Below are 21,049 nucleotides of genomic sequence, written 5' to 3'. Positions count from 1 at the left end.
ACTGCATTGACAGAGGAGCAATTCAGGAGTGTTCAACTTCTCATTAGCATGGGAATGTTGTTCCAAAAACTTCTGAGAGCCAGTAATAAACACTCAAAGAGAAGACAATCACAATTCCTTCAGGTTTTTTTATTAACACATATCAACATGTCCCTTAAAGGACGAAGTAGCAAATATGTTCTCTTCTGCATTCGACTGAACACAAAAGGCCAGTTTCTGTACATTCACTAAGGCTCTGTCTTTAGGGAAAACAGAGGTTTCCATAAGGCAAACAACATCTAAAGGAATGATATTAAGTACTTTATCCAGCATGTCAATTTAAATCTGAGTTCCGTCCGGCAGTACGAAGATGTAAGCTAGTCGCCTAATCTGCTCTGCCAATTCAATTCATATCTTACAACCTAAATACACAATAAAGGGAAAAGGCAAGTATAAAATAAAATTAGTTCACATTTTCAAAATGTGTCATCTTAGAGAGCTTCCTTGTGTAAGGTAGATTGGTGTATCAACAGGAAATGTTTAGAAAGTCTCTGCTGCATCGCTTTTCCAATTCTGAATAAAGAAATTGATGATTTTGTGTAGTCTGAACATGTATATAAATCTTAAAATGAATATGTCAATAAATATCATACATGGCAGCCACATTTCTTGATCAGCATGTATTGTTCCAGCCCAACAGAAGCCTTTCGTTCTCTCACCTCAAACTGCACAGTCACATCTGGCAGTTTCATGTCACTTTATTTAACAGCATTCAAGCCTCACAACACAAGAGGAATATTCAAATGTGTTCAAACTGATCTGTCCGGTGTTCCTTCTGGTAAAAGTTGTGCCGTGGTGGAGCAGCGGTTGAAAGGTGCAATGATAAAGGTTTTTCACAGCACAGTTGATTGTTGTTAATACTGGTAATAAGCTTAGATACTTGAAGACAGCATTCGTTTTAGCTCTAACGGCTATACAGGCTTGTTCAAGACGCATGAGCAAAGTGCCAACAAAAACCTCAATCTGTCGGACGTTTGCTCCACTTATATAGCTTACTACTCTCTACTGAAAAGTGATAAAGTTGATTGAGTCACAGGTCTTTTAAACATAAAATTGGACTAAACTTTAAATGGAAAAATATTACACGATGGACTTAATGTGAGTGGATGCAAGAAAATTCAGTAATGTCACATTCCACTAGGCATGTGGATAACATAAGACAAATAAAATGTAGCTGTGCAGTTTAACGTCACGTCCTCTCGCGTACAGAGAATGGCAGGTATTGGACACTCAGTCTGTAGAGTTACTGAACATCAACAACTAAATGGTCAGATGATGCATAGCCTTTTTCCTTCACGCTGTCCTCACTGTTAAAAACAAAAAACTCATAAAAACACTGATTACACCCCCTGTGCTCTACACACACCCAAACAGACAGCAAACATTGACTCCACTTTTATCAATGGTGCAAAACAGCAGCTTACTCTTAATGAAGTGCCTTCACACATGCGAAGCTGCTCCGCTGTACAATGAAGGCAGTTTACAACGAGTAATTCAGAAACCCGATCTCAGATTCAATCCAGACAGACGTACGGCAATATGTTCAACCTGCTCTCATCTCCATGCAGGTCTAAGGAGATGCACTCCGTCCAGTCAAACCAATTACCCTTTGTGTCGTAGCAACCGTTAACCCCAGACCAGTGTTGTGTGTGTAATCTGTTCAGGTCTTCACTGATGACCTCTCTGCTAATCCCCGGTAAATCTCTGGCTGGGAGTTCTGGTGCCAAAGTGTGTGTATCCTTTGCATCTTTACTATGGTGTTCCTCCTTTTTCAAGAACTCGGTCATGAAAAAGTGTGCACCGGGGGTGTGGGCGCCTGATGATGTCAGCACGTTGCTTTGCTGGCTAAGGTAGGACTGGATGATTTCGCTCCTCGACAGCTCTTTCCAGTCCGTCTGCTGGAAGGGGCTGGGAGGAACGGGTGGACTCTGCTTTGACTGTTCTGACCACTGAGATTCAGGTTTGTGGCCCAGTGTGATGCCCCCCTCCTGGCAAGACTCCTTATGAAAGGAGGATTTGATCTGTCCCGTTACTGGATCAAATACCAGTCTCCTGTCTTTTAACCTGACTGGTTTGGTGCTGTCTTCTACATCCTGTCCTTCTAGCTTGACCACATAGTCCTTCAGCTTGTATTTCTGTCCTTTCCTTTTCCCTGTATTGCTAACAGCACCATCGTCTTCCGTACTTGCCCCATCGCTACAGGTGGAGGCATAGGAGTTGTGAAGCGATGTATTGGGAGGCCTGTTTTTAGAGTCCATATCTGCAGACCATGAACCGTCAGTGTGCAAACCCTGAACACATACATTGAAAGGCTGAGGGGAAGGCCCCAGCCCAGACGTCTCCACAGACCCAGGCCACACAGTGGCGCTAGAAAGACTCTGTGCTTGTGATGCAGTTTGTTTAATACCAGTTTCCTGCTTTGGAGTGCGAGGACTGTGCACGGAACCGCGTGGGCTTCTGGGTCGATACTGCCCCCCAGAGGCAGCTTGCTCCTGTCTGGCTTGCTGCTGCAGAACTGATGCTTTGAGCAAAGAAGAAGTGCTCGGAGGCTTGCTGTATCCCGGGGCACTTGGATGAGGTTTTACAGCATTGACAGGGATTTTATTTAGCCTGTCGCTGTCCAACGGCTCAGAAATGTCCCTGTCTAAAGGCTGATGTGCACGAGTATCTGTAAAAATTTCAGAGCTACCACCAATTCTATTGGTTGGCAGCTGTTTGGAGTTTTGTATTTTATCATTAAGAGTTGTTTTGGATATCTTGGTGGGTAAGAGCTGTCCTTCCTTCTGGTCACCCTTACGTTTCCTGCTGTTCAGTTTTTCCAGCCTTGGGGAGGAGCAGTTGTTGAAGTCATTTCTGTTCTTCAACTCTGGACCTAATTTACCTGATGGTGTGGCGACAGCTGGAGCGGAGATACAGGGATGAGCCCCACCGTTGGAAGACCACGATGCACTGGTGAGCCCTTTGGACAACACCTCTCCCTTCCCTGGCTCAATAAGCTTCTGCCAGTTTCGCAGCAGCTTTTTCGCCCGTCTTGCAAGGTCCTCATTCTTGGTTTTCTTGCGGACATCATTGATGAGCTTGCCAAGACGGGTTTCCTTTAAGGAGATGAGACTGGTGTTACACAGCGGCTACGACGTGACTGGATGTAACTGCATTTTACAATAAATACACATACAGTAGGTCTGAATATAACCCACCTCCAGGGCCTCTTTGGTGATAGGATATTTCTCCAAATGGGAGATCACCTCCATAACAACCACCATGTTGCATATCTGCTGAAAAGACACAGGTTTATATGTATCACAATCCTGACATCACAACGTCAGCATTACAACAGCATGCAAGTAGTTTGTAAGTAGATGTTTGCAGGTAGACATGCCAATGTGTGATTCAGAACCTTGCAGACCCAATATACTTACATTCCACAGAGAGGGAGACAGAGAAATAAAGCCTGTTCAAGGGTCAAGGCATAATTTGAATAGACTTTCACATGTGCACCTGTAAGCCAAGACAAAATGTTCTCGTACTGGTTTCAGGCTCAATATGACAAACTGAGACTGCATGCAAATGAGCCATTTTCTCCCACAAGAAGACCAAATCAAGCCTGCATGTAAGTTTCTCCACCATTGGACATTTTAGCTACCGCTTATATTATGGTAGAAACCTCTGGTTGTGATTGTATTGCAATAAAGAGGACTGCTTTAGGACAACACTGATTTTTCTTTATCTCTCTCTACACTGATCTAATGAGGTACCCAAATTTGTGAAGACATTCTTGTGTGCTTAGTGATACATATCATGATAAAGGATAACATATCCACCATCCACAACACCAGCTGAGAGAGGTGTCTGCATGATCAAAGCTGTACAGAACAAATACATTAACTCATTAAGTTACATGCTTAAACCTTTGAACATGGCAGTCCAGTATACAGCATACTGTAATGGCCATACTTAGGTCTCAAGCTGACATCAATTAATCAAGCATATGAGACTGCCATGGTATTTTAACAATACGTTTCAATGACCAGTAATACCAGCAGGGTTTGGTATAATAATTTAATGTAGTGTCAAACTATGTGGCTATACCATGGATCATGTCAATGTTTGAATAGTGCTGCACCATACTATGCTAATCTCCCCATCTGTACAAGGGTAAAGATGTTATTTTAAACTACAATCAACCCAAGTCTGTTACTTCCTACCTTGCAGCTCAGTTAAGCAGATCTTCAGTCCTCAAGCTCTGTGCACTTCAGTCTACACACATTAGCTAACTTGGCTACATCAGCATTAGCCAGCGGCAGTCAGTTAGCCTCGATCTGGAATGCCTGCCAACACTTACTTTCTCTAACTAGTGATGTTAGCCAGTTAATTAGCAAGCAAATAACAAGTCGCCATACTTTGACTGGCCCCACTTTGTCAACCCTCTGTGAGCAGCCGGGGTCGGCTCGGCCTTGTTGTCAGCCTTTCTGCGCCCAGTCTGTCCTTTGGAAACCAGCGGATGTACTCACATTGCTCTGGCCGTCGATGGCCTGTAGCAGCCGGTCTCTCATCACCTGCGGAGTGGCTGTAGCCGCTGTCATCGCGGGTCAGGACGGACTCAGACGGCAGAATCCCCCGATGAGGCGGCGGTTAGGAGCCTGCCGACACTCACAGGCCCGACGGAAGCTCCTCTGCGGGCCGCGGCATCATGTTTTATGATGCTTTTATCTTTGTTTTCATTCGTCGCCGTCACGGTTTGATCATTCGGGACGACGAGAACGGAAAATCCTCTCCGGGAATCGGCTACCCCCCTCGGCTGGTAGCCTCCTCCTCCTCGGTCTTCTCATCAGGCTTTTTGTGAAGTACTAACGCAGGGCATGATGGGAGATTTTACGTAACCGATTGTTCACGTCCGCGAGGCTGTTCTATGAGAGATGGAGCGTGCAGTTGGACAATGGTGCGCTCTGTCACGGCAAAGGTGTTTCATATTCTTACCTATATATTCATATCCATTCTTGTGATTTGATTAGTACCGTTTAAAGCGTGAAATGCTTTCCTTCAGAGATTAAAAAAAATATTTCTGAAATGAAACTATGTTTTTTTATTTTGGACGGGCAGATAGGCTTTACTCATCGACTTTGGAAATTTATGAAGGTAATGAATTAATATTCATAGTTGGAAATATGATGCAAAGCCTTTCCTTCAAATGTTTCTATTTATATAGCTATAAATATAATCAAACCCCTTATAAATTTTATTTTTATTATAACGGAATTTCAGATTTAGAAATAAAAATTGCAAATAATAATAATAATAATAATAAACATTGAAGGAATCTGAGCACTTGCAACTATCTCACCCTCATTCAATAAAGATCTGTCAAAATCTTGTTTGTAATGTCACATCTTTACTTCGGATGACAGTACTCCCCACGTTTTTTTCCTATGTATGACCAAACGTGTCTATTCTATTTCTTAGGTGTATCTTTTCTCACATTGTCACTTGATGGCACTGTTGCCTTGTTGCTATGATGTTGGAAGAAAAACATAGACGGTACAGAGTTTAGATCAATAGAAAGCTGAGACCCTTAAAGAGTGAGAGGACACAGAAATCATCTCCAACGACCTCTGGAGCAGTGGTTCGCAGCAGGTCTTACCTTATGATCCAAGACATGATCCAGTCCACATATAGAAACTTAAGTCATACTCAGTTCATTTCCATCCGTACATGACATTTCACCTGCAGTGGATTCAAACCCATGACCTTTTTGCAGTGAAGCGACAATAACCACAAAAGCCTTCAATTTTAGGTGGCAAAATTAAAACTACAATAACAAAAGTGCAACTGGGGCTTAAAACTCAATGCAATAAGAGGCACTGCGGCAACAGCGTGCCACCAACATTTAAAGAATACTTTTAATAGCAGCTACAACCAATTCATGTCTTTTTCAGGCTACAGAAAGTTTAGAGGATAGCATGAAAAGGCTTGAACAAGAACAGGACAATAAAATAACAGCAGTGCTAAAAATGTCACAGAGGACAAAGTAATTTTGATGCCAGGCCAGCACTTTTGTATGCTGTGTTATCATTAGGAGTAAATATCATACCATCATCTCATCATGGATAATGACATTGACAAAGGATCTGTATTTCTGTTGTGCCAACAGTCACAACCATTCAAATCAATTACCAGACAGTGAATTAGAAAACTGTATTTTTATTAAGAATAAGGACACATTTACATTATAGTGCATATACATTTACTTACAGCACATGTGCCCCATAGTAAAGGAAAATTGATTTTTTATTTGTTATTTGAGAGGGGCATTAAATCTTCCAACAGTGATGTAGTGTCCTTCAGTGACAGTGATCATTTTAACTCCTGTGTTGAATTCAGCTCTGACAGCTGTGTTAGTAAAATGGATAACAGGATGTTTAAGCAAGATGGGATGTGAGGTTTTAGGTCTGACCAGAACCCTTAAATGATGAGACACAGGTAACAGGCCACAGAAAGACATTTTCTACCCTATTAGTGAGGGCTGTCTGTCATTTTTAACCCTGGTGTTTCTTTAACGAGCAAACTGACATGCTTGGGAAAAAAAGCTCATGTTCTATAAAGAAGCAAAAGGGGACAAGACAACAAATATCCAGCAAAGTCAGGGGTGTTGATGCAGTTACAGCTTAAACAAAAGGGTAAAAATGTAACAACTTCTGTAAGACAAAATAAATACAGCGATTCATGAATTCCTGTACAGCCAAAAGCAGGTTTATGGTTTGGGGTTGTAGAGAAAATGTAGCATAATTACAGTTAAAAGCACCCAGAGAACAGCAAAGTCCTATTAAGGAGAAGTTTGCAGCATCCGTCTGGTAAAATCAGCATCCTGGTGGAAGTCCAGTCTCCCAACTGTTGATCATGATCCAAACAATCTGCGAGGATTGAAGATATTCAGCCAGTTAGAAAAACAAGTTCACAGCTCATCTCTAGGACTTTTTAAAAGGTGTGGAGGCAAATGCAAGAAATCACAAACTAAAGCAGAGTTGAAGCACAAGGGTCAGGATGAGCTGAAGAAAATGGTCTTACAAACCATTAATAGATAAATAACAAAACAATGAGTAAAACTGGAACGTATTTTCACAGTTGGACTTGAAACATTTTCCTAAAAATGTTAATCATTCTGTGTGTTTCCTAACAGATTTTAAGTGTAAACAAGGGCTTGTTTTATTCCTGTGACAGAAACAGTATTTCATAAGTAAAATATATTTGTACCACAACACATTATTGCCAACAGTAAAGTAGTCAGATCAGCTTTTTGTTTACATTTGGTTTATGGCTTTTCATTTCATGTGTTGCAGTGATTTGAAAATGTGTCACCTGAAATTGTGAACACTGTGAATTATGGTTTTAAAGGGTTACATTTCTGCATTACCACAGAGTATGTTTTGGTTTAACAGTGTCAGAGAGTCAACACAGAGATTATTCTTTAAAGGATCAGGCCGGTGTTATCATGTTTTTTCCATTCTGTCAAGAAAATTCCACAAAATAACCAAAAGCATTAGTATTCCCTTCCCTACCCTGTTTGTAGCACTCAACCCCAAGCCCAGCAGTTCCCACTGAAGATGCAAAGCTTCAAAAATGATGTCAGCTAGTGTGGCTCATCAACGTGTTTTTAATAGTTTATGTACAACGATGAAAAGTGGATAAAATATATCAATCTTCAGCTTCACAAACACTACTGATTAGTAGGATAGTTCATCGTTGGCTATGTTCCTTTCATGGCATTTGTCGACAGTAAAACGTATAAAAATATTGTCAGATTTATCCTAGTAATATGTTGGGACAGAAACTGGCATAACCACATTAGCACAAAAGTATAAGTGTTTCTCCAGATGTTACAGCTTGTTCAACATCACATTCAACTTTTACTTGTCTAAAGCTACATGACCAGCATCAGCTAAAAGATAGTGACTCACAGAATCATGCAGAACATGATGAAGATGTTCCACAAAGCGATGAAGATCCGAAAATATCGCAGGCTGAGCAGAAACTCTCTAATGTTGTCACCTGAAAGACAGGCTGATTATTTATCTTTACTGAACTAGCACACACACACACACACACACACACACACACACACACACACACACACACACACACACACACACACACACACACCTGTTGTCGGTCCTCGGGACTCATCTCCAAATCCTTGGGACTCCTTCCTTTTCCTGAAAAACATCCACAATTAGCCAACTAAACGTTCATTTTGTCTTGTCGTAGCTCTGATGGGTGCTTTTACCAGTGGTGATTCATGACTTTTATCGTAACGTTAATACTCACAGCTTGAAATTCAGCACAGCCCCTGCATTCACCAGCAAGGTCCTAGAGGGGACAGACACAACTGTTTGTTGACAGGTAGCTCACAGTGTTATCTACCTGCTGAGCTAACGTTAGCTGGTGAGCTGGCACTAGCGTGGAGCTAGCTTGTTATTTAGCTTGATACACCGCTATCTAACTGACAATACAATGCACATTAATACACACAGGGAGAACATTTCGATTACATATAACTGTACCAGTAAGTGAAATGTGTCAAAAAACGAACAAGTTACCCGAATATCAACAAATCTCCGATCATTTTGGACAGATCACATCACAGAGACGCCTCACTTCCGTGTTCAGCAACGCAATCGAGAATGTGACCAATAACGCATCGGTACCGTGAGGAGTACTTGGGAATAATTCTTCCTGCCGTAGACTGTCAGGCTTTCACAGGCTGCGTAACCCCGACGTTTCCGGCAAATCAAAAGGCCACATTTGGTTTCAGCTACAGCAGAAATAGATGGTAGAGGTCGAGGTTAGAGGCACTGTTGGTGAATGAGACGGAAGATGTAAAGAAGCCAGGAAATTCTGTCTGAAAGTCTAAACTTAGGTAAAATAGATACCAGTTTTATATCGCACCTGGGTAACGTGCGCCACCTGCAGACAAGAAATGTAATAGCAGGTTCAGACCTGCAGAACGTCATTTGCTATTTGCTGTTGTTTTTAGCTGGTTTGTTACGTAGGAGTAACCGCCGTAATACTATAATGACTACTTAAAAATACTCAGACACCATTACGCCATCTAACACGAGGTGAATTTTATTTACATGGCTACTTGAACTTTTCTGTGCAAATTATGCATTATTTTAGTTTCCATTTTTGTGTTACCCTTTTTGTCAGAAAAAAGATTTTTACTAAAACAAGCATGAAATAGTTACTTCAATTCTAACTTTCTGTTATATATTAAACCATGTAATTTTGCAGCATACGTTGGCAAATGCACAGAAAGAAAACATAGAAGATACATAATATAACGTATTTACAAAAAAGTTCGAATTTCAATGCACATCCAAGATGGGAGTATTGATAAACTATATAGTCACAGAGAGCACATGGTTGCTGTTGGCATAATTGACAAAAAACATCAATTAGGTCGGACAAGACATCCCCAACCTTTTTGATACTAAAAAAAAAAAAAAAAAAAAAAAAAAAAATCAGCAGAGCTTCATTTTACCGTATTTATTTATTTCAGGCGAACATCAAACTTTAAGTATCTGAAATTCACCTCAAAACATTTTGGATAATGTCAAAAACGAGTCAAAAATGAGCCTAATAAGGACAAGACTTTCACAGATTCAGATGCAGTTAAAAACAAGTATTAATCTTAACTGCATCCTTGAATGGAGAAGCTGAAAATCAGAGTGTAAAGGACGTGAATTCAGATGGTGAAAAGGACATTATTTTCTCAGCTCCTGAAAATCTGACATTTAGGCTACGGACACACGGTTGTCAATGTTGTGGCTTTGGGGCCCCCTGGTGGTGGTGGAGGTCATTGCTCTGATTATTCTCTTCAAGAATTCAACGAAACATAATGAAATACATCAATCAAATCAATTTCAAAATACATAAACTCGGGCTGCTGTGTATTTAAGTAGGTTTGGCGTTACTGCGCCTTTAATCGCAACATCTGTGCGTCATCTGGATGAATGTAAACAGCCGCTGATATCACCACATGCTGCCCGTTGTTTGGGATTAGAGTCGGCCACTGGGCTGTGAGGCAGCCTTGGTGCAGGATCTGATCCGGATTGTGGGATATTACTTACGAAAGGGTGAATGGATCTTTGTCCGTATTAAATGTGGACACTTGTCACAGGTCTCTTGTGTTTCCAGGCTACAATCTAACCTCCGCTAGCGTTTTATGGCCCAGTAGAGCAATAATGATGACATCGATGATGAGCACAGGAGGACAGCAAGTCTTTTGTTTTTAAAATTCAAGCAGCTGACATGCAAAACCTCCTGTCGCCTGAAAAGCGGAGCAGCTGGCACGGAGCGCAGATGATGATGACGATGATGATGCTGAGGCTGTAGAGATGAGTGGTATTAATAGGAGGGCTTGAGTGTCACAGGCTTTCACTGTCGAGACCGGGGGGCTTGGTGGAGAATCGGTGGACCGGGTTGGGGGGGCTTTCTGATCCACACTGCGCAGTTGGACTAAACAAACACAAGGATTCACTGGGTAGCAGGCAACATGGAAGTGCTGGCAGCTCTTAATTTGGGCGATTTTGCCCAAATTTTCTCCAAAATGGGAATGTTTCCTGTGTTTGATGTCGCTTATTACATCGTGTCCATCCTCTACCTCAAGTATGAGCCAGGTGAGTGTGTTTGACACTTTCCGTTTGCCTGAAGTGAGCGGTGTTTTCTCACATTAAATGTGTGCTTCCATACATAATTATCTCTGAGCTGTTGTGCTTGTTATTTTGGCAGCTCCATTCTCACCATAACCTCCGCCTAAACATACGCTTATTGACAGCAACGCAAAGTAGAAATATGTTCACAATGACATGGGAATTCAATATTTAAACCCTTAAAAACCTCCCATTTCTAAGATGAAACAGACTGATAATCATCAGGAAACTGAATGTGCATCTGATCTATTCTAAAGCTGTTTTCTGTGATATAACTGCACATTGCTGTAAAGTCCCTATAGGAACTTTCTGTGGCTGTTATCTGTACAGCACCATATCCTTATAAAGCATGACCTGTTACATAAAGTGTAGCAGGGGCACTTGCAGCTCTGCTTGCGGTGAGGGAATGTCTGTTGCTGCAGCAGTCTGACCTCATTCACACTGAGAAAATCACTGGAGTAGATTAAACCCCTCAGCTTTAGGTAAAGTCTGATATTTTTCCAGGATTTAACTTCTTTGAGCAACAGAGCCTGAGGAGGATGAAACCTGAGAGAAGGTCTGTGCATACCAGCAGCTTAGGCAATAAATAGAAGATCCAGAAATAGACAGTGTCAGTGGGTCTCTGAAGCCCCTCTGCTGCACACTTAGTTATTTACACTGAATGAAATGAATCACATGAAATAAGCTGTTGAACAGTCTAGCATGAGCTTATTGTTCCAGAGGGTGTGCAGCTTTTACAGTAACTCGTTTTCCTCACCCTAAAGACGAAGTTCACTCTGGCATGAGAGTTCAGTCATTGTGATCTTGTCAGCTGAAGCTTCAGTGAAGATGGTTGGAGCCCCAAACACGTCTCAAGACCATAATTTAAAAGTTTACAGCTTTCTTTTAATGCATATCCATCCAAATCCTTCCCAAACAACTTCTTAACCATATTTTATTTCAAACAATTATGATTCTAAAATTTTTATCTTTTATTTCATTATTATCTCTCACATTTTCCCTAGTGCAAGGCACGGTGGAGCAGCAGGTAGTGTGCGTGCCTCACAGGGAGAAGGTTGCCGGTTCGATCTTCCCGTGCATGCGTGGGTTCTCTCCGAGCACTCCGGCTTCCTCCCACATGCTCATTAGGTTAATTGGTGACTCTAAAATTGCCCCTAGGTGTGAGTGTGAGAGTGAATGGTTGTTTGTCTCATGTGTTGCCCTGTGATTGACTGGCGACCGGTCCAGGGTGTACCCTGCCTCTCGCCCGTTGGCAACTGGAATTGGCTCCAAGCCCCCTGCAACCCCGAAAGGGATAGGCGGTATAGAAAATGGATGGATGGGTGGATGGATGGATTTTCCCTAGTGAAGCTCCAGTAAATCCAGGAAAACAGGAGCTACTGGTCAGATGAATAAACTTTTGGGCCCCCACATTTTAATCATTTGGCTTTTGGAAAGTTGTTTAACACTACATGAGCCACCTGGAGAAAGATAAAAGATAAATTTTATCTAGCCTTTTTCTAGCCTTTCTGCAAATCTACATCTTTGTAGCTACATTAGTTTGTTAGTTAAGGTTAGTCGTAGCTATGAGGATGAAGTCAAGATGTTTGGTGTCTTACCAAATGAAATTAAACTGAGTAGAAAACTAAGGAACCACTGATATAATCTAGTCGCCCTCAAGGGGATCAGAGTCTTTTTTACAGATTTTGGGGAGGCACTGTGAGCTGCGCAATGTCTGATAAACTGTCTCGAGTGATGTCACTTGAGTCAGTGGAATCTGAACACTACAAATTTGAAAATGGCAGAAAAAGACCTTGAGGTGTGGAGTGAGTAAGATGGAGCTTACCAGACCTCTGTAGCCTGCTCCATCTCTGCTTGAGGCTAGCAGCTTGTGGCTACGTTAGCCGCTACTATAACAAACTCAAATCATAGAATGAACATTTGGTGGTCAAGTTGCATTGTGGGTGATGTAGGCGCCATGTTTTGACAAGGAGAAAGAGTGTGTGGGAAAAAAAATGAATCAAATTAAAGCAGTAGAGTACTCTTTTTACAGTCCCAGCTGATGTAATTAGCTAACATTAAGCTTAGCTAACCCTATGCTGGCTCTCACATTCCTCAGAGTAGTTGAGGTAAAGGGCTTGCCTTGCTTTCCCTTCTGCACATTTGTTGTGTTTTGTATTAAATGAAAAGAAAAAGAGGTCAAAACACTGTTGCTTGTTTTCAACGTAAATGGTCAGTGTTCATGTGTGTCTTAGAGAAAAATCAAACCTCGGGCTAACTGCAACACGCGGCTCCCGAAGCTGACTTCATGGCTGTAACCGTATACCTTCGTCTTACTTCATGTCTACAGTCCAATGTGTCACCATTCCCTGCATGTGTTTGAGTGGAGGGTCGTAACTCTCAGTACATGTTAGAGGAGTACATGAATGAGTTTTGGGGGTCAACATGGGCGTGCCGGGAGAGACAAGTGTAGGGGGTCAAAGGTTAAGGCACGCCTGACAGTTGCAAGGCAGGAGAAGCAGTTGAGCACATTATATTTATAGGGCGACATTTCTCAGGATCAGATTGCTTTCGAACTGAGCGCCTGTCGCACCGCGACACCCTCACCCACCTGTTGTTGGAGATTTGTACAGTGAAGCAGCCGTGCTCTGTTCACATCTCCATTTACTGAGAAGATTTAATCAAACACATGGCATTCTTGAGGTACCTGCACTTCATGTAAGCATTTCCTTTTTAGGCTAAGAACTTCATACTTCTGTTCCACTTCCAAGGGAAACACTGTGATTTTTCACTGGTTATCACAAATTTTCCTCAAGATGCTTCATAGTCTATACAGTATAAACCTTCTATAGACCTTTGATTCTGATAAGGAAAAATCTGACATCCTCTCCACCATGGAGACCTGGAAAGAGGACACAGTACTCAAACACAAACACACAAAAGGCAATGCTCAAACACACCATGAGGAGAAAAGAAGCATACACACAGGGAGAGAGACAAGGACAACATTCACACAAGGAGAGAGAGAGAGAGAGAGAGAGAGAGAGAGAGAGAGAGAGAGAGAGAGAGAGAGAGAGAGAAGGTGATGCTGAATCCTGCAGGATGAAGGTCCAGATCCAAAGCATCTGGAACGAAGCACCAACAGCCAGGAGAGAGGCCCCAGGAGGGCCGACAGTCCAGTACAGAGAGTCTGAGTGAAAAGAGAGGACAAGCAGGAGAAAACAGGGACAACAGAGGGAGAAAGAGAGCTAGGCACACAGTCTGGACATCATGTGTTTGTGGGACAACAGACAAGGGCTGGAGAGATGCAGTGGTTTTCATTAAGACATGAAATACAAGTTTGAGGCTTAGCAGATTGATTGAGACTGAGACTGACCTGCCAGAAGGATAATTGTAACAGGTACAAGGCCTGAAGTTATCAAAGAACAAGAAGCCTGCGTTTGACTGGTAGAAATGTCATGGTATGATGTATACTGACATGGTGTAAATGTTTGGAATATAATCAAATCTATTGTATGGAATATAATCTAGAAATTCACATAGACACTCCAAATGTTTTCTTTATTATATATATAAAACATGTAAAAAAACCAAAACAATCATATGCAAAGCATACACTCAGTTCATGAACTATAAAGAGCTGTCTGTTCTGCTTCTTTGGTAAACTCAACTCATAAATGACTGCAGAAGTCAATATTAGGTTATGATAAAGAGGCAGATTATCAGGGCGGGAACTCAAAGGCTTAACTGGGCGTGGACAAAGATACAGCACATGGACGCACAAGGAACCCGCTGATAATGACTTTTGAAGGTCAGCACGAACAGTTTTACTCTGTAGGAACTGACAGAAAGTTTGGAAAAAAAAAAAAAAATTATTGGTGATTACCAAAAAAGAACAAAGTTACTGCAGACATTTCTGTGGAAAAGCTTCTAAAACAGGATATGGACCATTAGGATTCAGGAGGTCATTGTTTCACTGGTGAAACACAACTGATTTTTTTTAATTGATACATTTTGAAAACAGATGATTCAAATTCAAATTAAGGATAAATGCATCATTTTAAAATTAATTTGCTGCATGCATTTTTGGATTCTACCACTGGGAGTCACCAAAAGCAGAAAATGTAAAATCAGAATCATTTTCATACCCTGTTTGGTAAATAAATGTGTCTGATGATTGATTCATAAATAAAAAAGCTTTAAATTAATCAGTATCAATCAATACCTTTGCTTCTTAAAGCAGAGAAAATGTGCAAAGATAACTGGATTTTCAGTTTGTCACGTTATCTGTGTGTGCTGGGAACAGTCTCTGACAGCTCCTCCTCTGTGTTGCAGGCTCAGTGGAGGTTTCTCGCAGGAGTCCCGTGGCCTCCTGGCTCTCTGCCATGCTCTACTGCTTTAGTAGTTACATCCTGGCAGACATCATGCTTGGAAGCAGCCCCATCGACTATTTCCAATACAACAGCCACATCCTGCTGGCTTCAGCTGTCTGGTGAGAAAATCCTCAGATGGACTTCACCCTTCACCGGGAGTCTGTTTGAAGGTCATGTGGATGGGACTATTAGATCTGATTTTCTTGAATCAGGCTTTTCATCAAACTTTTACGACTGTGTATACGATCAATTTATCCCCTGCCAGACACTGTTTAGAGGTCATTTCCTTCAGAAAACAGATTTTTTTCCCCTTGCTTTTCACAGGAAAACAAACATTTCTTTAAAGGATCACTTCAACTGAAAAAATATTTTCCCCTACACATCTGCAGATAGCTTTGGTTTCATGGTTTTAAATATCATAATAGGTGCATGGAATTTGGTTTGCAGAGAAAGTGAAAATACAGTGAGAGAGAGAGAGAGAGAGAGAGAGAGAGAGATTTTTAGCACCCTTTAAACACAGAGGCATTTCTAAGTGTTTGCAGTACAGCTACATTTAAAAACACAGTAACAGGAAGAAAAATGAAATAGAATATAATAAAGTGACACTTATAGATTTTGAAAGAGAAAGACGTGTTGGGATGATCTCAGCAGTGGATTTCTCAAAACCTTGTAAAACAGAACTTATCTTTATGGCCAGAAGGCCAGTGGGAAGAGTTGTGTTTCTGTCATGTGGGTGACCATCGAAGCTGAATATTTGATTTTCACCACCTCCTTCCATGACTCTAACATCTTCTCTTTCTCTGTCAAATACAAGGTATCTCCTCTTTTACTGTCCGCTGAACCTCTTCTATAAATGTGTGGCTTTCCTGCCCGTCAAGCTGGTGTTGGTCGCCATGAAGGAAGTCGTCCGCACTCGCAAGATCGCCGCCGGTGTTCATCATGCCCACCACGCCTACCACCACGGCTTCTTCATCATGGTCATCGTTGGATACGTCAAAGGTCGGTATCTTGTGATTTCACAGCGACTTGCTTCCAGTCACCACTGACCTGAACTGATTAACTGACTAATCGTTTCAGCTTTAGAGGAAAGTGTTGGATGCAGCTTGGTGAGCCTGCAGTCTCAGCTCTCTGTGTTTGACAGCTGCATTCAGTGAACGACAGAAACATCTTCAGGGAACTGCAGCTGCTGCATTTGAACATGAATGAACAGCACGTGCATGACAGTGTGCCCACGCGCTGTTCATTCATGTTTGAGCGAGACAGTGTTCACAGTGAACAGGTTAGAGAAACCAGGTTATGTGAGAATGACCAGTCACTAGACTTACATTAGATCCATTTAAAAATGATGAAAATTTTAGGTATGAAGTTAGAGTGGCTTCAGCTTAGATAGACTTCTTGAAATAAAAGAAAAATGTCTTTGTGACCAATGTTTGAATCCAGAAGTCATGAGGTCATGTTTGATCTGTAAGTTGTCTTAAAATCGTGTTGCAGACCTAAGCCTCATAATTCATGTGCTTTGTTACTGTAAAACTGTCCAACAGCAGAGAAATGTCCAAAGAAATAGATATAAAGGATTGTCCTGATCTTGAGCCCCCCCACTGTTTCTGCTTCAGCAGTGATGCCCTGCAGGCGTCCATGCTGAAAATGAAAGAAAAGCTGAAGCCAGAGAAAAGCTGCCTCATAGACTTTTTTGTCCTCATTTTTCCCACTGTCTATTTTTATCTTCGCAGGCTCTGGAGTGGCTCTCATTTCCATTTTTGAGCAGCTGCTGCGTGGTGTGTGGAGGCCCGACAGCAACGAGATCCTCAACATGTCATTGTAAGTCTGTGCTTCCTGCTGCTGATGTGAAAATAAACTCATCTCTGCCTCCTCAAGCATGTGGGTGTTTCCAACCAAACTTCAGAGACAAAAGTAGGACTTAAAGGTCACTGTGACTAAGACTGGACATCGAAAACACAGCCGGCCTGTTTGAGAGGCACTGCAGATTTGCTGAAGTTACTGTGTAGAAAGTGTAGAATTTTGCATTTTCTCACTTTCACGCCCCCTGGTGGTAACATAAAAAACTTACTTTGGCAGACTACTGTGTTTGTCTTAAAGGTCTATTGTGTAGAATTTAGTGGCATCTAGTGGCGGGGTTACAGATCGCAGCCCAGCGTTTTACCCTCTCTCATGTTGGCCATTAAAATCACAAGAGAGAGCCGGTGTCTGGTTTGTCTGTTCTGGGCTACTGTAGAAACATGGCACTGCAACAGGTAACGAAAACACAACTATTCTTATACTCTGGTGATTATACACTAATGAAAATGTACTTATAGCTTGTAGATCCCTCTCCGTCCGACACACTGGACCTTTAAACGGAGTCACTGTCAGATGAAAATCTCTGATTCCATATAAGAAAAGTTTGTATCTTCATCTTCATAAGTGTATTTTAAACTTTCTTGAAGAGTTTTGATAAACAGGGAATTTGTTCACCTGACGGAGGAACGCTCCAGCTTGAATCCACTCATTCAGCTAAACATTCATTTTCAACGAAAATGCAAAAAGAACAATAAAATCATTGTTTCTTACACTTCATAAATCTAAAACAATGAATGCTTTTATCCCCCACTCAGCCTTTGATTCTAATTGTCATCTCGTTGTTATTTTGATCCCTGCGTTAGTCAGATGTTTTCCTGACAGTTTTGTCTTTTGTCTCTGCAGCCCGACCAAAGCCAGTCTGTACGGAGCCATCCTCTTCACCCTGCAGGAGAGCCACTGGCTGCCAGTGTCCAAGAGCACCCTCATCCTCGCCTTCACCCTCTTCATGGCCACAAGCAAGGTAAGATCAGTGCTACTGCGGGAGGTGTAGCTGACAGTGTGGCTGTTCTGTTCTGTTTCAAGCCTGAACTCTTACTTCTGTGCTGTGTTGCGTACGAGAGAATGAGATTCTTACAGAAATTAAACGCTCCACTTTTGTGTCTGGCAAAGTGTAGTTTGTGGCCGCTCCAGTAAAAGCTGTCATATGAGTTGGTAAATCAGACCATTGTTATTTAATCATCAGAAAATCAGGCTGATCTCCCCTGACTGACACCATCTTCCCTCAGGTGGTGATGACTGCCCGACACTCTCACGGCTCCCCCTTCGCCCTCATCGAGTCCTGGGTTTGCCACCTGCTGTTCGGCTCCCCTCTTGGTGGATCTGAGGAGGACCACCATCATCCTCCCACTGCTGCCCCCTCTTCACCTCTCAAAACCAAGGAGGAGCTGAGCGAAGGAGCTCGCAAGAGGAAGGCCAAGAAAGCCGAGTAGGACGCCACGCTGCTCCAGAGAAACATCTGACTCGCCCCCATCGTGGCCTCCACATGATGGGACTTCCCATTCCTTTCCAGGGAAAGGGGTAGTTTGATGTTTTACCAAATGAGACCTTTTCTGCTAGAGCAAAATGGTGCTTTCTGCATTTTACACAGCAGGAGGACTCTGTAAATACCACAGCAAATGTTTCAACCCAACCTGGACATTTTAAACCTATTTATTTGTGTGTTTGTGAGCATCTGCATCTGTGCTCAACACTGTGTGGTGATCCACGCGTAGGAGCTGCATGGGCCTCTGTTCCACATCGGCAGTTGTGTTAACGGGTGTCAGTGGTTTTCCTTAAGTCCATCAATCCTTATTTTAGTTCAGAAAGAAATGGAAAACACAAATTCATCGGACTCTCAATCAAACATTCAAATGTGAAGAAAGCAATATGTGACAGAACATTGCTGCTTTTTGCATTGAGTTCATGACTTTGATGACTTTAAATAAAATCGAGAGAAATGTTAAGTTGTGGTGGTTTTTAATTCCCTTTTCTCATTAACATTTATTTCTATGCTGACATTTCAGTAGTAATAAATGGTCATAATAGAGTTCTAGATTTATCTCCACTTCAGTTTCGGTCCAGTTCTGCATAAAGCACTGTGTATCATGGTGTTACATATTATAACAATGCATCAGCATTTTTCTGAAGTTTGATGAAGGTAAAAAACTTGATGAAGAACATGTTCTTTTTAGGTTTTCAGTGGTTTTTAGTTTTCTGCAAAGGACATTTGTGTCTTTAAGTAGCTTTAGTCTGCTGATGTGAATTGAATGTTTAATAAAATGTACATATGTTTTCTTGTTTCTTGATTTCTGAAACAAAGAACATGCAGGTCAACCTAATGCTGAAATGATTCACTTTGAAAGTTTCCAGTAGAGGTGGACAGAGTATTCAGGTCCTTTACTTCACTTAAAGTACTGCAGTAACTTTTACTTTACTGATGCGTTCAGGTGTGAGCAGCATTTCTCTTTTAGGTGGTCGGGATGGAGTTGATTTTGACTACTTTATAAAGAGCTGGGATGTTTATCTGCAATCTGATAAAGTCACTTCTGGCAGAAATTGAGCTCTATAAACCTTGTGTGGCAGTACATTATGAATATTTAATAATCATTATTTATTTTTCAATTTAAACCAACTTTCTTAGGAAAATTTAGTGAAGAGAGTCTGCATCTTGAAACAGGAATGAATAATACTGCTGCACCAGAATTATGAAAAATGTTGGCTTTAGAAAATTATTATTCTGCATTTCCAAAATATCTTTTTCATGTTGGAAAGTGTGAAGCCGCTTTCTCTGAGCTGTACTGCAGCCATCTGCCAGTGACTCCTAACGGGGTTATAAACCATCACTCTGGAGCTGAGAGCACTTTCTAACTCTTAGCAGTGTTTATGCATTGCACTTATTCTTAACTGTAAAAATTTAGTGGTAAAACTTGAGCATTTAAGAGTCCTCTAGGACTGAAACTGGTCCAGGAATCAGTCTGCAGTCAGGAGTATGTATGTCTTCATCACCCCTCTGTTATGTAACTCTGAGGCTGTTGAGAGGTGACAGGAAAGGTCTGAGGTCAACCTGAGGTCATGTCCTGAGAAACCTGGACGCCCCCACCGAGCTACAAACTGTTGTAGCACAGGCAATAAAGCAGCACTAATGAACTTTGCAGGAGGTTGTTACACTCGACCTTTAACCTTCACATTCCTCACAGCAGCAGAGAAGATCAGGGAGGTAGAAAGTCTGCTGGCTGCGTTTGTTGCTCTGCTGGGGCTCACACACGGAAACCATCCCTGAAGCTTCAGCTCAGCCGGATACAGGACGCTATCCAAATGTTTATTTTATCCTCTTTGGTGACTTTGCTTTCAATTGTCAGTATGACATAAAACTTTATTGATACTTGAGAGAAGACTGGTTAGTTTCTGCAGATGATGCATATGAGGGACAGCTAGGACTGAAATAGCTCATGATAATGAACACAGAACATAAAAACTGGGCACCCCTCATTACCCACTACTTAATCAGTGGGTGTTCGGGTGGAGATTCATGTGTGTTATGTTAGCAGCGGCTGATGTAGCCTAGACCCGCTAACCTGCACGGCACAGATGAGGAGCAGACTAAAGAGGTCTGGTAAACTCCACTCTTTCCAAATCAACAGCACAGTATTTTTTTTTTTTTTTTTCATTTTCAAACTTGTAGTTTTCAGCTCTAATCGATGTTCATCAGATTTCATGCAGCTCCCTCTGGAGCAGCAAAAAGCTCTTTACAGGCCTTTTTCTCATACGCAGTAGCACTCCACAAGACCTGCATCAGTGGAGTTCCCCTTCAACAGGCAGCAGCCTGCCAGGTGGGTCAGTCAGCTCAAACTCACTCTGTGCAGCCAAGCAGCATTCAAACTTCAAGAACTTTATTTCAAATTGTCAAGGACATCCCAAAGTTTCCAAAGATAGCAAATATGTCAGGCTGACTTTGGGGGAAATGGGTCTAGAACTACACAAAAGACAGAGAAAAGCGTGCAACTTAAAGAGCCTTGTCTTTAAATATAAGCATCATATAGTTTTGATGACAAGCTGATATAATGTGTATGCTCCTGTCAGACAGCGAAGAACAGCGTTAAAGCAATTCAAAGGTCA

The 21,049-nt window shown here is 41.8% G+C and overlaps 3 protein-coding genes across 4 annotated transcripts; 1 reads left to right on the top strand and 2 right to left on the bottom strand.

The window, feature by feature from the left end:
• Positions 1–109: 109 nt before the first annotated feature.
• On the bottom strand, positions 110–4,891 carry LOC139330677 (mediator of RNA polymerase II transcription subunit 26-like). Of its 2 annotated transcripts, none has more exons than XM_070961722.1 (3): positions 4,551–4,891; positions 3,237–3,311; positions 110–3,134 (listed from the first exon to the last, which is right to left on the bottom strand). In XM_070961722.1, the coding sequence occupies exons 1-3, from the start codon at positions 4,620–4,622 to the stop codon at positions 1,554–1,556; spliced, it is 1,728 nt and encodes a 575-aa protein (XP_070817823.1). In that variant the 5' UTR covers positions 4,623–4,891; the 3' UTR covers positions 110–1,553. The 2 variants fall into 2 exon arrangements, with proteins under 2 accessions (XP_070817823.1, XP_070817822.1); XM_070961721.1 differs by having other exon boundaries at positions 3,237–3,314; positions 4,551–4,882.
• Positions 4,892–6,220: 1,329 nt separating this feature from the next.
• On the bottom strand, positions 6,221–8,721 carry smim7 (small integral membrane protein 7). Its single transcript, XM_070961147.1, has 5 exons — positions 8,631–8,721; positions 8,359–8,400; positions 8,194–8,246; positions 7,992–8,082; positions 6,221–6,947 (listed from the first exon to the last, which is right to left on the bottom strand). Exons 1-5 carry the CDS (start codon positions 8,654–8,656, stop codon positions 6,932–6,934), a joined length of 228 nt encoding a protein of 75 aa, XP_070817248.1. The 5' UTR covers positions 8,657–8,721; the 3' UTR covers positions 6,221–6,931.
• Positions 8,722–9,899: 1,178 nt separating this feature from the next.
• tmem38a (transmembrane protein 38A) lies at positions 9,900–18,897 on the top strand. The gene is made up of 6 exons (XM_070961629.1): positions 9,900–10,712; positions 15,060–15,216; positions 15,912–16,096; positions 16,828–16,915; positions 17,798–17,915; positions 18,181–18,897. Exons 1-6 carry the CDS (start codon positions 10,589–10,591, stop codon positions 18,382–18,384), a joined length of 876 nt encoding a protein of 291 aa, XP_070817730.1. The 5' UTR covers positions 9,900–10,588; the 3' UTR covers positions 18,385–18,897.
• The last annotated feature ends 2,152 nt before the right edge of the window (positions 18,898–21,049 follow it).

This window comes from Chaetodon trifascialis, chromosome 4 (genome assembly GCF_039877785.1).
Source record: "Chaetodon trifascialis isolate fChaTrf1 chromosome 4, fChaTrf1.hap1, whole genome shotgun sequence".
In the NCBI taxonomy this organism is placed as follows: domain Eukaryota; kingdom Metazoa; phylum Chordata; class Actinopteri; order Chaetodontiformes; family Chaetodontidae; genus Chaetodon; species Chaetodon trifascialis.
This window is presented reverse-complemented; position numbering and strand designations above follow the sequence as displayed.

Excerpts from the sequence above, each read along its gene's own strand:
- LOC139330677 (XM_070961721.1), bottom strand. The coding sequence starts at position 4,622 with ATGACAGCGGCTACAGCCACTCCGCAGGTGATGAGAGACCGGCTGCTA. Across the intron at positions 3,315-4,550 it reads CCATCGACGGCCAGAGCAAT|CAGATATGCAACATGGTGGT; the intron begins GTGAGTACATCC and ends GTGTCTTTTCAG. Across the intron at positions 3,135-3,236 it reads TCACCAAAGAGGCCCTGGAG|GAAACCCGTCTTGGCAAGCT; the intron begins GTGGGTTATATT and ends ATCTCCTTAAAG.
- smim7 (XM_070961147.1), bottom strand. The coding sequence starts at position 8,656 with ATGATCGGAGATTTGTTGATATTCGG. Across the intron at positions 8,247-8,358 it reads GCTGTGCTGAATTTCAAGCT|GAAAAGGAAGGAGTCCCAAG; the intron begins GTGAGTATTAAC and ends GATGTTTTTCAG. Across the intron at positions 8,083-8,193 it reads GTCCCGAGGACCGACAACAG|GTGACAACATTAGAGAGTTT; the intron begins GTGTGTGTGTGT and ends CCTGTCTTTCAG.
- tmem38a (XM_070961629.1), top strand. The coding sequence starts at position 10,589 with ATGGAAGTGCTGGCAGCTCTTAATTTGGGCGATTTTGCCCAAATTTTC. Across the intron at positions 15,217-15,911 it reads CTGCTGGCTTCAGCTGTCTG|GTATCTCCTCTTTTACTGTC; the intron begins GTGAGAAAATCC and ends GTCAAATACAAG. Across the intron at positions 16,916-17,797 it reads GAGATCCTCAACATGTCATT|CCCGACCAAAGCCAGTCTGT; the intron begins GTAAGTCTGTGC and ends TTGTCTCTGCAG.